Genomic DNA, 12,768 nt, shown 5'->3' with positions numbered 1-12,768 from the left:
ACAGTGCCTGCGGTCTTGCTGTGGCGAGCTGAGGAGCAGGGCAGGACACCGGACTTTGTCTAGATGGCAAACATGGTAAGCCGTAGACTTGTGGCTGCTTAAAACTTTAAGAGTGGCACTGGCCTCCTGTCACATAGAAAGCAATGCGAGTCTCTGCTGGCAGCAATCCTGCAAGCATGAACTCTGCCCCTGTCCCACCCCCTCGCGGCTGTAAACCGCGTGGCTGTAAACCGGCGGTTGCAGTTCTGTAAAGGGACGGGCAAGCAGTCCCAATACTAACTTTCCCCTACCTAATTCACAGCAGGGAGCCATGCCAGACATCACCCTCCTGAAGGTCTCCGAGAGCCAGAAGGAGAAGATGCTCCGGGACAGCCTGCAGAAACCGGGGCCATTTGCTGCACTGCTGTGCAAGGCCATGATCCCGGAGTACCTGCTGGCGTTGTGGCAGGGAAACGTGTCCTACCACGGGGGGCCTAACAAGCTCTCCCTGCCCAGGAACCTGCTGATGAGACTGGAAAAACACCTGCAGGAGGTGTATGAGGAGTTCTCCCCGGAGGATCTCGCCTCTATCCCCGGTTACATTGACCAGTTCCTGGCTTAGGTGCCCTTGGAGGGACAAATGACTTCAGGGTTTTGGGCACTATAATCATGAAGCGGACATTGTGCAATTTTTTGAAAATGGTTCGGACTATATATATTGAGGCGCCCAAAAAAAGACAAATCATGATACACTTTGCAATGATTCCCCTTTTGTTTGACTTTCCTGTTTACATGGTTTGCAGCACTTTACCCACTGTTCATATTTTCAATCTTCCTGTTTTGTTGCAAATAAATGTTTACATGTTTTAAAGCACTTTAGCTACTGTTAATATTTTAAATACGCCAGTTATGTTGTAAATAAATGTTTAGATATTTAAAACACTTACTGCTTGATCCTTCCCCTGAATCTGTGTCTGGGGTAACGGCTGGGGAGGGTTGGTAGGGGATCTCTGTCAGGGTGATGAAGAGCTCCTGGCTGTCGGGCAAATCAGCGTTGTAAGCGCTGTCTACTGCCTCGTCCTCCTCATCTCCTTCCTCCTCTTCCCCGTCCGCTGAGGAACCGGCCGCGGACAATATCCCATCCTCAGAGTCCACGGTCACTGGTGGGGTAGTGGTGGCGGCCGCACCTAGGATGGAATGCAGTGCCTCGTAGAAACGGGATGTGTGGGGCTGGGATCCAGAGCGTCCGTTTGCCTCTTTGGTCTTCTGGTAGCCTTGTCTCAGCTCCTTGATTTTCACGCGGCACTGCGTTGCATCCCGGCTGTAGCCTCTCTCTGCCATGGCTTTAGAGATCTTCTCATAGATCTTTGCATTCCGTCTTTTGGAGCGCAGCTCTGAAAGCACGGACTCATCGCCCCACACAGCGATGAGATCCAAGACTTCCCGATCCGTCCATGCTGGGGCCCTCTTTCTATTGGATTGCACGGCCATCTCTGCTGGAGAGCTCTGCATCGTTGCCACTGCTGCTGAGCTCACCACGGTGTCCAAACAGAAACTGCGATTCAAACTGCCCAGACAGGAAAAGGAATTCAAATTTTCCCGGGGGAGTGGCTGGTCAGAGCATCCGAGCTCGGACTGCTGTCCAGAGCGTCAACAGAGTGGTGCACTGTGGGATAGCTCCCGGAGCTATTAGCGTCGATTTCCATCCACACCTAGCCTAATTCGACATGGCCATGTCGAATTTAGCGCTACTCCTCTCGTTGGGGAGGATTACAGAAATCGATTTAAAGAGAGCTCTATGTCGAACTAAATGGCTTCCTGGTGTGGACGGGTGCAGGGTTAATTCGACATAACGGCGCTAAATTCGACATAAAAGCCTAGTGTAGACCAGGCCTTAGTGACTGATTGGCTGAACAAAAAGTAGGACTGAGTGGATTTGTAGGTTCTAAAGTTTTGCACTGTTTAGTTTTTGAGTGCAGTTATGTAACAAAAAAAAATCTACATTTGTAAGTTGTGCTTTCACGATAAAGAGATTGCCCTACGGTATTCATGAGGTGAACTGAAAAATATTTATCATTTTTACAGTGCAAATATTTGTAATAAAAATACAAAGCGAGCACTGTACACTGTGTTTTAGTTGAAATCAATATATTTGAAAGTGTAGAAAAACATCCAAAATATTTAATAAACATCAATTGGTATTCTATTTAACAGTGCAATTAAAACTGTGATTAATCACGATTATTTTTTGAGTTAATCGTGTGAGTTAACTGCGATTAATCGACAGCCCTAGTTAAAAGCCTAGTGACAGACAAGCAGCCCAGCAAGCCAATACTTTTTCTTTGTGACTACCATGTTGTCCTTCAGAATTTAAGCTTTTATTTAAAAAGAGTCTAATCATTATGGTTGCAAAGATAACCTTCAAAATATGAACAAAATCTGTACAGTAATGTCTGCCTAGGTTTCTAGGCAACCTGAAACAATATCACAGGTAATTTCCATTTCTGTTTATCTAAATGAAGTATTACACATTTACTATTGATCGCAGCATGCAAGAAAGGAGAGAAGTGATCATATGAAGAGCTGCACAATCTACTGTTAGTAACATCCCTTTGCTATCACAAAGGTGCAAAGCTTGGGTTGGGAGTGGAGCTTTGGAGTGTACCACCATTTATAATTTTTCCCAGTCTGATCCTCGGAAGCCACGCTATAGGGAAGCCTGGGATGGCATCCAAGTCCCACCAAGGGGGAGTGAAGACAACATGCATGATCCTATTTTGAAGATCGACACAATCCACTGTGAAGGTTCTTATTCTGAGAGCGAAGAGGATAAAGCTTGAACGAGTACAATTACCATTTTATTTCATCTAGTCCAAGTCCCTGCTCAAAGCAGGACCCTGACAGATTTTTGCCCCAGATCCCTAAATGGCCCCCTTGAGGATTGAACTCACACCCTGGGTTTAGCAGGCCAATGCTCAAACCACTGAGCTATCCCTTTGACTACAACCTATATCAACATCAGCAGGTAAAACCTTTAAAAAAAGTCTAAAAATCCTAATGACCAGGGCTCATAGCTAGGCCCTACCAAATTACGGCCATGAAAAACATGTCACAAATCACGAAATCTGGTCTTTTGTGTGCTTACACACTGTATTATATAGGTTTCACAGGGGAGACCAGCGTTTCTAAATTGGGGTCCTTACTCAAAGGGGAGTTGCGGGGGGGCAGTCACAAGGTTATTTTAGAGGGGTCGTGGTATTGCCACCTTTACTTCTGCGCTGCCTTCAGAGCTAGGGAGCCGGAGAGCAGCGGCTGTTGCTGGGCACCCAGCTCTGAAGGCAGCGCCACACTAGCAGTAATTCAGAAGTAAGGGTGACAATATCGTACCACGCCATCCTTACTTCTGTGCTGCTGCTGCTTGCGGTGGATCTGCCTTCAGAGTTGGGCTCCCGGCCAGCAGCCGCCGTTCTCCAGCTCTGAAGGCAGCACCGCCGCCGCCGCCAGCAGCAATGCAGAAGTAAGGGTAGCAGTACCACAACCCCCCTACAATAACCTCGCAAACCTGCGTCCAGTTCCTTTTTGGGTCAGGACCCCAACAATTACAGCACTGTGAAATTTCAGATTTAAATAGCTGAAATTATGAAATTTACAATTTTTAAAATCCTATGACCATGAAATTGACCAAAATGGCGAATTTGGTAGGGCCCTACTCATAGCCAACGTGTCTCCTAAGAAAAAACAAGGAGTTAAAGTGTCATTTACCAATGATAATAAAATGGAAACTCTTAGCATACATCTGCATTGACAAAAGTCAGATGTTTAAATTCACCAATGGTGAAGTTCCACTGTGGTGGCAACAGCAGTGTAGCAAGGGATTACACATCTTTACAACAGTGTACAACTACACCCCTCACAGAATGTATTGTATTGCGTTTCTGAGCACAAAACGGGGAACAGAAAGCAGAGAATCCCTCTAATGCACTTTTAAGTAGAGCATGGGGCAGATGGAAAAGCAGGGGAATTTTCATAACACTGCATCGTTGCTCTGGGTTGAGCAACCGAGCACAAGTTGTAGATGTGGAACAAGAATGAACTTCAGAATAGGTTCAAACGGATCCTCCCACTTCTTCTCTCTTTCATATTTTATTTCCTCTAATCTATTTCATTCATGCAACCTTCACATCAGTTATTGTTTTCGGGAAACAAACTTCAAAGTTTCTTTTGGGGAAGTGCTGGAACTCAGCTCAGCTCCTGTGACCATTAACTTTTATCTCATGTGGGAGGAAGATTCTTTGGAGTTATGATCTTTAACTAGGGGTAAGTCTACAGTACCAGCCGGATCAGTAGGTAGTGATCGATCTATTGGGGATCGATTTATCGCGACTAGTGTAGACGCGATAATCGATCCCCGATCGCTCTGCCGTCGACTCCGGAACTCTACCACAGCGAGAGGCGGAAGCGGAGTCGATGGGGGAGCGGCGGCCGTCGATCCCGCGCCGCGAGGACGTGAAGTAAGTGATTCTAAGTCTATCTAAGATACGTCGACTTCAGCTACGCTATTCTCGTAGCTGAAGTTGCATATCTTAGATCGATCCCCCCCCCCACCTAGTGTAGACCAGGCCTAAGCCTTTAGTGACTGGATAAGACTTAAAAAGGAGCCACCTACCAATTTTATTTTCAAGGTAAGAGTACTCACCCTCCACCTCGAGAGAGCCACAAGTCATATCTGGAGTCAGATATTCAATGGGAGAGCTGTGCATGGAAGGAGAGAAGACTAGAATGGAGTTCCACCGAGTGGATTTGAGAAGAGATTTTTGCCTGTAGTTTCAGGAGAGGGATTGTAATCTTCTGCTCACAGATCAAGGTTATGTAAACAAAGAGCTAAATTTGGTGCCATTACAGCTGCAGGCCACTTAATTTAAGCTGTGAGAAAACAGCCTGCACAAACATATGGAGGAATATAGCTTATTTGAAAGCAATACATGCCTTCATACCACTGGTTTTCACAGAGCACACCTGCATCTGTGACACTGAATTTTTAAATGTTTATTAAACATTTATATATTGCAACAGCTAGAAGCCTTAATCAGTTTGGGGCCACATTCCACTAAGCCCTATTCATGCAAAGTGACATCAGTTCAGTATATTTAAAAAAAAATTGAAAAATTCATCAGTAGAGGCCTCCACCTAGTTGCCATTATATACACAGAATGTTTACTGGTTGATAGTAACCGAGCATTTTTCATTTTATTCAGAAAGGACATGACATACTACATTGGTAATTCTCACTGTATAATAGCCTAAGGGCCAATACTTGCAATGATGAGCTGAAGGGGAAGCAATGACGACATTGAAATGAGTGGAAATATTTATCTGGGATATATACAAAGCACATTTTTAACCAATATGGAGTGGTACATAACTTCCGTGCACATGGGATGACCAAAATTAACCTATTCTGGGTATGTTTAATGCTAATGACTGACGCAGTCTGTAAGTAGATCCTCAACCTTCACTTGATTATTGTAAATCAGTGAAAGACTTCCAGACCCTGAAAGGAGAATGCAGAGGGCAATTTTAAGTTGGGATTTTTGGTCCTAGGATTTTATAATTCTATGCTCAGAGCTAAGAATAAATTTAGTGCAGTGTACTTGTGCATACTGAGGACCACTGGAGCCATTCTTGACTTTTCTGTCTTTGTAACAAATAAATTAGGATGGTTAAGCATTAATGTATATTTGCAGGTACCTTTATAGAGTTATTCTGTGATCAGGTCAGATGAGAGAAGTAGAAAAGGAAGCTGAAAGGAAAACAAGGCATCTGAAACTAGATTCAGCATGATTATTGAAGGTCATCTTCAGATGTAGTTGACCCACTTATGTAAGCAAAAAAAATGTTTTGTTTAAAAAGATACCCATGCCTACAAATAACTGAACTTCAAACTCAGCTTATTATCTTTTTCCCAACACAAGATTCCAATGTTGATGAAAGGGATCAAATTTGCATATACTGAAACAAGTCAGACAGCCTAATTTCACAGAGATCTTTATATTCTTACAAATAAAGTTACTTGATTAAGGTACTCCATTTTTAAAAAAACAATTGCAGATAGCAAAAAGCAATGTTCTACTCAGAAACACATTCATTCAGAAATGTGCACTTGTGCTGAAAGCCTATTAGAGTTTGGCCATCTGCATTTGTTGCCAGATAGGTTCTAACTGAAATTTAGGATATTTGTTTTTACCAATAAAGCCTTATAATAACTTAGGGCCCTCAGTAATGAGAGATCTTCCTCCTCTGAAATATTGCTGCATTCAACCTGTTGAAGTGTGCATATTAATAGTCCTCTGGTTTAAAAGAGAAGCAGTGGCGGGGAGTTTTGCATGAAGGACCTCAACTTTTGACCTCTTCTCAGTCTATCCAAGGTCAAATCTGTTTAACCATTTTAGTGTGTGCTAACTATTCTACTGGTGACATCTGTTTCTTTTAGATTGACTTACAAGGCAAGTTGTACGTTTTGGAATTTTACTTTGTAAGTTTTAAAAATGTGCAACAGCAGCTCTAGGTCTTAAGGATAAGTGCTTTCAAGAAATAGAACATGTCAAAAATCTAGCATAAGGGGAAAGTCTACTACTTCTATAGCCATAGCATCCGGAGGCCCTAACCAGAATTGGGGACTCATTCTGTCTATACACTGATTTCTGGTTAGACATCTTTTAGCTTTCAATTAATCCCTTTTTAAAAAAGCAAAACAAAGTTTAGCACTGAAACATGAAGAATTTACAGGCATGAGGACGGAAGTATTTTTTACCCCCAAACGAGTGCTAACTTTCCCCACCACTAGGAATGGGAACTGAATACAATCTATTTTAATGGAATACCTTGCTCCTCTAGTGCAACTATCAAGAAGGGCATGAACCACCTATCCACTACAAAGTGAAACAAATAGCCAAAAGCCACCAGATATCATCTTTGGTCACAATCAACAGCCTACAGGAGGAAGTCAGTCACTCTTACTCAATCCTCTGAGAAATCCATTTTCACCAGTAAAACATTTATTTCCATCCTAGCTGTGTTATTGACGTTCGTAGTCCATCTGAATTTGTTGCAGTTAAGGGAGAAAAACTTGGCTCCAAGAGTTCTTGAAACATTTTAAACTTTACTAATTTCATAAGTTAGGAACGTTCAAAACATTTTGAAAATTTGGAACCTCAATGTTACTATTAGTGCTAGTATACAAGTTAGTTCATCAGGTTAGGACAGTTCAGGTTGAAAGTTTATTAAAACTTGCAAATGCCCAAAGCAAAGTCCTACAAGATCAGTAGTTCTCAATCTGTGGTCCGTGGACTATATCTAAGGGATCCGCAAAAGACAGACTGAAAAGTGACAGAAGAGAATTCAACTATATATACCGACAATAGATTTCCAAAGGGGTCTGGCACTTCCATCTGAAGTTTCCAAAGAGGTCCATATCTCCATTGGAAGTTTTTTAGGGGTCTGCAAATGAAAAAAGGTTGAGAACCACTGCTATAGACTAGCGCACTGATATTTATACAGTGAGGTTTATTAGGAATAGCAACTTTCACACAACTGTATCTGAAACACCTCAGGGTTAAATACAATTACAAAATTAACAGCAAAGGTAAGAGCACAAATGAGATTTTAAAAAAGGTAGAGAAACAATGAGACTGCTCCAGATGGGAGAAGATGTGTAGAAAGTTCTTGAACATACACTACTTTCTCTCTCAACATCTTCTTACTTAGTAAATGAGTAGAGGGAGCAGATGGAGAACAAAGAGACAAGATTCAAGAGGCAGAATGAAACATGTCTTATGGTTGGTTTTTAAAAACAAGGCAACATCAGTCTGGTCCCTAAAATTAGTAGGGAGCCTGGGTATATGCTTGGAGATCTTTCCACTCTACACATATGTGGGAAGCAACATTTTGCACATGTTGGAACAAACAGGAACTTGAGAAACTCTAAAAGGAGTTACAGTATTCAAAGCAAGATAAAGATCTCTGCAGAAGTAGCATCAAGACTGGGGGTACACAGAGGCAATGTTGCGGAAGTGACAATAGGCAAGTTTGCAGACAAAGCATATATGGGGAGATCAGAGTCAAGGAGAGGGCTATGGTTATGGGAACTGAAGGCAAAATGGGAGATCAGAAGCCAGAACAGAGTTTGAAATTTGTCCCACAAACCCTTGACCGATATTCAGGTGAAAGATTAATCTGTAAGTGAACAAGGCTGAAGTAAGCAGAGACTTGACAATCAGTGTAAGAGTGGTAATTTAAAGCAGTAGTTTTCAAACTTTTTTCTGGTGACCCAGTGGATGCCCACGACCCAACGGAGCTGGGGATGAGGGGTTTGGGGTGTGGGAGGGGCTCAGGGCTGGGGCAGAGGGTTGGGGTGAGGTCTGTGGGGTGGGGCTGGGAATGAGTGTGGGAGGGGGAGGGGTGCGGGAGGTGGTCAGGGCTCTGGGCTGGGAGTGCAGGCTCTGGGCTGGGGCCAGGGATGAGGGGTTTGGGGTGCAGGACTGGGCTAGGGGTTTGAGGGGTGACTCAGGGCTGGGGCAGGGGATTGGGAAGCAGGCTTACCTCCGACGGCTTTTGGTCAGTGGCGCAGCCGGGGTGCAGAGGCAGGCTTCCCGCCTGTCCTAGCACCGCGGACCGCATTGCACCCCAGAAGCGGCCAACAGCAGGTTCGGCTCCTAGGCCGAGGCCCGCAAGTGGCTCTTGCTGGCAGGCACCACCACCACCCCCAGCTCCAATTGCCCGCTTAGGAGCTGGACCTGCTGCTGGCTGCTTCCAGGGCACAGCGTGGTGTCGGAACAGGTAGGGACTAGCCTGCCATAGCTGGGCAGCACCGCCGACGGGACTTTTAACGGCCCAGTCGGTGGTACTGACCAGAGCCACCACGACCCAGTGCCTTACATTCCACGACCCAGTACTGGGTCGCGACCCACAGTTTGAAAACCACTGATTTAAAGGATACAATATACAGGAACAACTATGAACTAACACTGATTCAATAGAGTTAATACGGCTAACACTGTGGGATAGATAAGACTAAAGAAATCCCAGAAAACTGGTTATAGGTGGATTACCATCTACTATGTATTGTGCTGAACCAGCTGAAACATTTATCAGGATAACAGGAAAAAGTAGCAGTTAAAAACAGAAGTGACAGAAGTAGGGGAGTAAAGGGCTTAGAACTGAGCTCTTGAGTTTCAATAGGAGAAATCACCAGAGACAAAGCGGTGTTATAGGGGGAAGGACCACAATGAAAAGAAACCCAACACCTGAACAGTTACAGAGACTATTCAGGAGGACAAAGTCAATCAGTGAGTGCCAAGATTTACACAGAGGTCAAGACAAACTTTTGCTGATGAAGACTGAATACACAGATGCTACTAGGCAATTGTCATAGTGAAACCTGAATTACAAGTAGTTGAGGCTATTGTAAAAAACGTGGTTTGAACACCGATAGCAACACAATCATTTTGCTAAGAAAGAAGGGGTTAAAGACTAAACCAGCCAAGATTTTCAAAACTAAATCGTGATCTTGAGTACCAACGTGGCATCTGATAGCAAGTGTTCACTTTCTGAAAATGGAGACTCCTTTAAGGTGTCTCAATTTGGGCACCCAAAATCACTGCTTAGTTTTGGTGATTAGTGTGCACGTCATGGTCAGAGAAAGGCTTACGAATGGGTGGGTAATAGCAGATTTTAGGGCGTTGGGAAGGTAACATCAGAAGGAAAAGGAATTGTTGATAATGGTAGAAATGTTGCAAGCAATGCTGCTGAGACAAGATCAAATGACAAGGAAAAGTGCCAAGTAAACAGGTAGTTTTCCTTAAAGTACCGTATATACTCGTTCATAAGCTGAATTTTTTTAGTAAAAAAGGGAAGCACCAGAGAAGGGGGTCGGCTCATAAACGGGTATAGAGAGGGAGAGGGAGAGGTGGGACCCAGCCCCCCCTCCCCCCCCACAGAGGGGGCAAGGGGAGGCAGCACAGCCAGAAGGGAAGAGGCGGGGCCAGAGTCTCTCCACTTCTGGCCACGCTCTCCCCGCAGCCTCTGAAGCAGCTGCAGCCATGCTGCTCTGCCCTGCCCTCCAGAGCAGGCTCTGGCCACGCTGCCGGAGCACGCTGCGGCCGTGCCACCCAGCCCAGCCTACTGGAACATGCTGCGGCCGCGCTGCCCGGTCTGGCCCACCAGAGCAGGCTGCCGCCACGCTGCCTAGCCTGCCGGACCAGCTCCAGCCAGGCCAGAGACATCCTCCCCTGGCCCTCCCCAGATAAGGTGGGAAGGGATGGGACAGGGAGAGTGTGGGGGTCCCGAAGGGATGGTATGGGGAGAGTGTGGGGGTCCTGGGCTAGGGGTGGGGTCATGTGGAGGGTGGTCACAGGGGTTACTCCCCTGACTCCCAGCTTCTCCCCCCCCCAAAAAAAATTTCCCCACCAGTTGCTGTCCTGGCCCATCAGGGTAAGCAGCTGGCGCGCCGGGACACTTTGTTTACTTAGGTTTACCTCGGTGCCTGCGGACGCTCAAGGTAAACAAACCATCTCCTGATGGCCCGGGAGCCAAAGTTCGCTGACCCCTGAATTATAGGGTCGGCTTACGAACGGGTTATACAAATTTTCCATTTTTACTTATCCATTTTGGGGAGGTGGGGAGGGTCGGCTTATAAATGAACCTGCTTATGATCGAGTATATACTGAGTATATACGGTACTATGTCAGAAGGGTGACAGAAGGTGAATAAAGTGTCTGTGACAGTGCTGCAAGTTTGGCCAGTTACATTAAAGGTGGATAGAAATCCTTTGCAGTGGCCAAGAAAAGGATGAAAAGGTGGAAATATTAATTTGAGCGAGGCATTACAGAACATTCAAACCGAGTGGTCAGTGGGAGTGAGAGACTAGAAAAGACGGGATGCTGCTGTTAAAAGTCACATGGCCATGGAGGAACAGATTAGCTAATACTTCATACACAGCTCTTTTCACCATCAATGCATTTTACAACACACTTAATACATCCCTCCAAGATAGGCAAGTATCCCCATTTTACAGGAGGGGAAACTGCAGCAGAATCATCATGTGATTTGGCCAAGGCCACAGAGCGTGTCAGAAGCTCAAGAGCTCATGGCTCCCAAGACTTGTTCAAAACATACCACGCCTTGCTCTGTATAGGATCTAGAAAGACTCAATCACGAGACACACAAGTGACAAGGTCAGAGGGGTACAGACCAGTGAGGTAGAGACATTCCTAACTGAAAGAAGGGTTAGACTTGGGTGCGAAGGCGTTAAATCAGAAAGTCTAAAAATTGCTCCCTCAATGTCAATGCAGGAGAAAGACTCAGTATTGGCTATGTTTGATACATCACCCTCCTCCATGGTCTGACTCATGGGAATTCAAGGAAGGAGGCGGCAGAGGCCAACATCTTAGTAAAGCAGTAATGTAATAGCATACTGCCTGAAGTATGTTAGCAGGTAAAGAGATTTGATGTTCAGCTTAAATTTGATAGATATGATGAGATGCCATATGACTCAAATGGTGGGAGAGGGCAGAGCGATAAACCTTTCATATGTGGAGTGTTACATTAAAAAAGGAAAACCTAATAAGGATATGAGATAGATATAATAATTTGCTTTGCCCTCTTTGTTCTAGGTAATTCTACTTTAGACGCCTGAAGCAAACAGGTAAGGGTGCACTGTTGTAAGCCATCACCTTGGTTGTTATGTAGTAACAGTTAACGTGTTTGTATGTAGAAATAGCAATACAGGAGGACTTGTGTGCTGCTCAACATTCTTACAAATTTAAGCCTGTTTAAAAAAGAAGCCTCCACTTTTAGTTCACTCAGGGATTATTTTCCTATTTACAGAGTGCTCCCATCTATCAGATTGTGTGTACGTACAAGAGATTTGCTATCAAGCTAGACAACCCTGATTCAATAGAAGCAATTTCTCAATTACACCTATATCCAAGCAAAAGCCTGAGATGATTCTGGCACCAGGCCCTGAAGGTGACTGATTATGACCAACATTCCAGAACCAAGGGCTCAAAAAAATCTACCTACGCTCTCCAAATCTAGGGGCTTGGCAAGACTGATGAAAATGATTCAACTGTCATAACGGTACTCAAAAGAGCAGGTATGTCCATAACTTTTCTGTAGTCATGTATAATCATACTGTCCTACTATATATTAATACAAAATTAAAATATGCCCAGTAGAATACTGATCTTCCAGTCAGTCCCATCCCCCAAAGAGAAATGTTAATCATCCTACAAAAATGTGACCATGAAAACCCTTGCAATCAGAAGAAACAATATCTATCATAGTTAGTCTATCCAATTGAAAAATATGGATATTAATTAATTAATGCCCAGTGAACATTCCAGTTACAAATTTCTATGCATACCAAGTATTAAATGTTTGTAATTAGAAATACAGTAGCTTTACAACCATCACACATTTCCTTCATGAATCACATCAGAACAAGCAAAGTCAAATGCACATTTGATTTTTTTCTTAATATGGATCCTATATACATTTAGATAGTGCCCTGCCCTGAGTGTCCTTCCATGTATATTATTGGGCATCATACACAGCTGTTTTGGGGTTATAGGATTGCAAAGTAAAGCAAGTAATTCTGTTCTGGACTAAACAGGAGATAAAATTTATATGGAGTCCTAAAGTTAACACTGAAAAATAAAATTGTAATGAATACCAATGTAAACTGATATTAATTTTAAAATGTTCTCTCCCTTTGTAACCTTAAAAAAGGAA

At 44.1% G+C, this 12,768-nt stretch overlaps 1 protein-coding gene across 9 annotated transcripts in view; it reads right to left on the bottom strand.

Annotated features, from left to right (window-relative positions):
- The window catches only part of CNOT4 (CCR4-NOT transcription complex subunit 4), a 140,683-nt gene that overhangs the window by 34,631 nt on the left and 93,284 nt on the right, over positions 1-12,768 (bottom strand). Inside the window, exon 12 of one of the 9 annotated variants that reach the window (XM_029910862.1) lies at positions 7,418-7,476. The exons of the other annotated variants lie outside the window; for them this stretch is intronic. Coding sequence (XP_029766722.1) covers positions 7,469-7,476 — 8 coding nt within the window. The 3' untranslated portion in view covers positions 7,418-7,468. Of the gene's footprint in view, positions 1-7,417; positions 7,477-12,768 lie in introns of those variants that run through there. 9 annotated transcript variants of the gene reach the window in all.

Source organism: Terrapene carolina, unplaced genomic scaffold, assembly GCF_002925995.2.
Source record: "Terrapene carolina triunguis isolate 2854851 unplaced genomic scaffold, T_m_triunguis-2.0 Scaffold68, whole genome shotgun sequence".
Lineage (NCBI taxonomy): Eukaryota > Metazoa > Chordata > Testudines > Emydidae > Terrapene > Terrapene triunguis.
The sequence above is the reverse complement of the archived record's forward strand: the minus strand, read 5'-3'. Positions and strand labels throughout refer to the sequence as shown.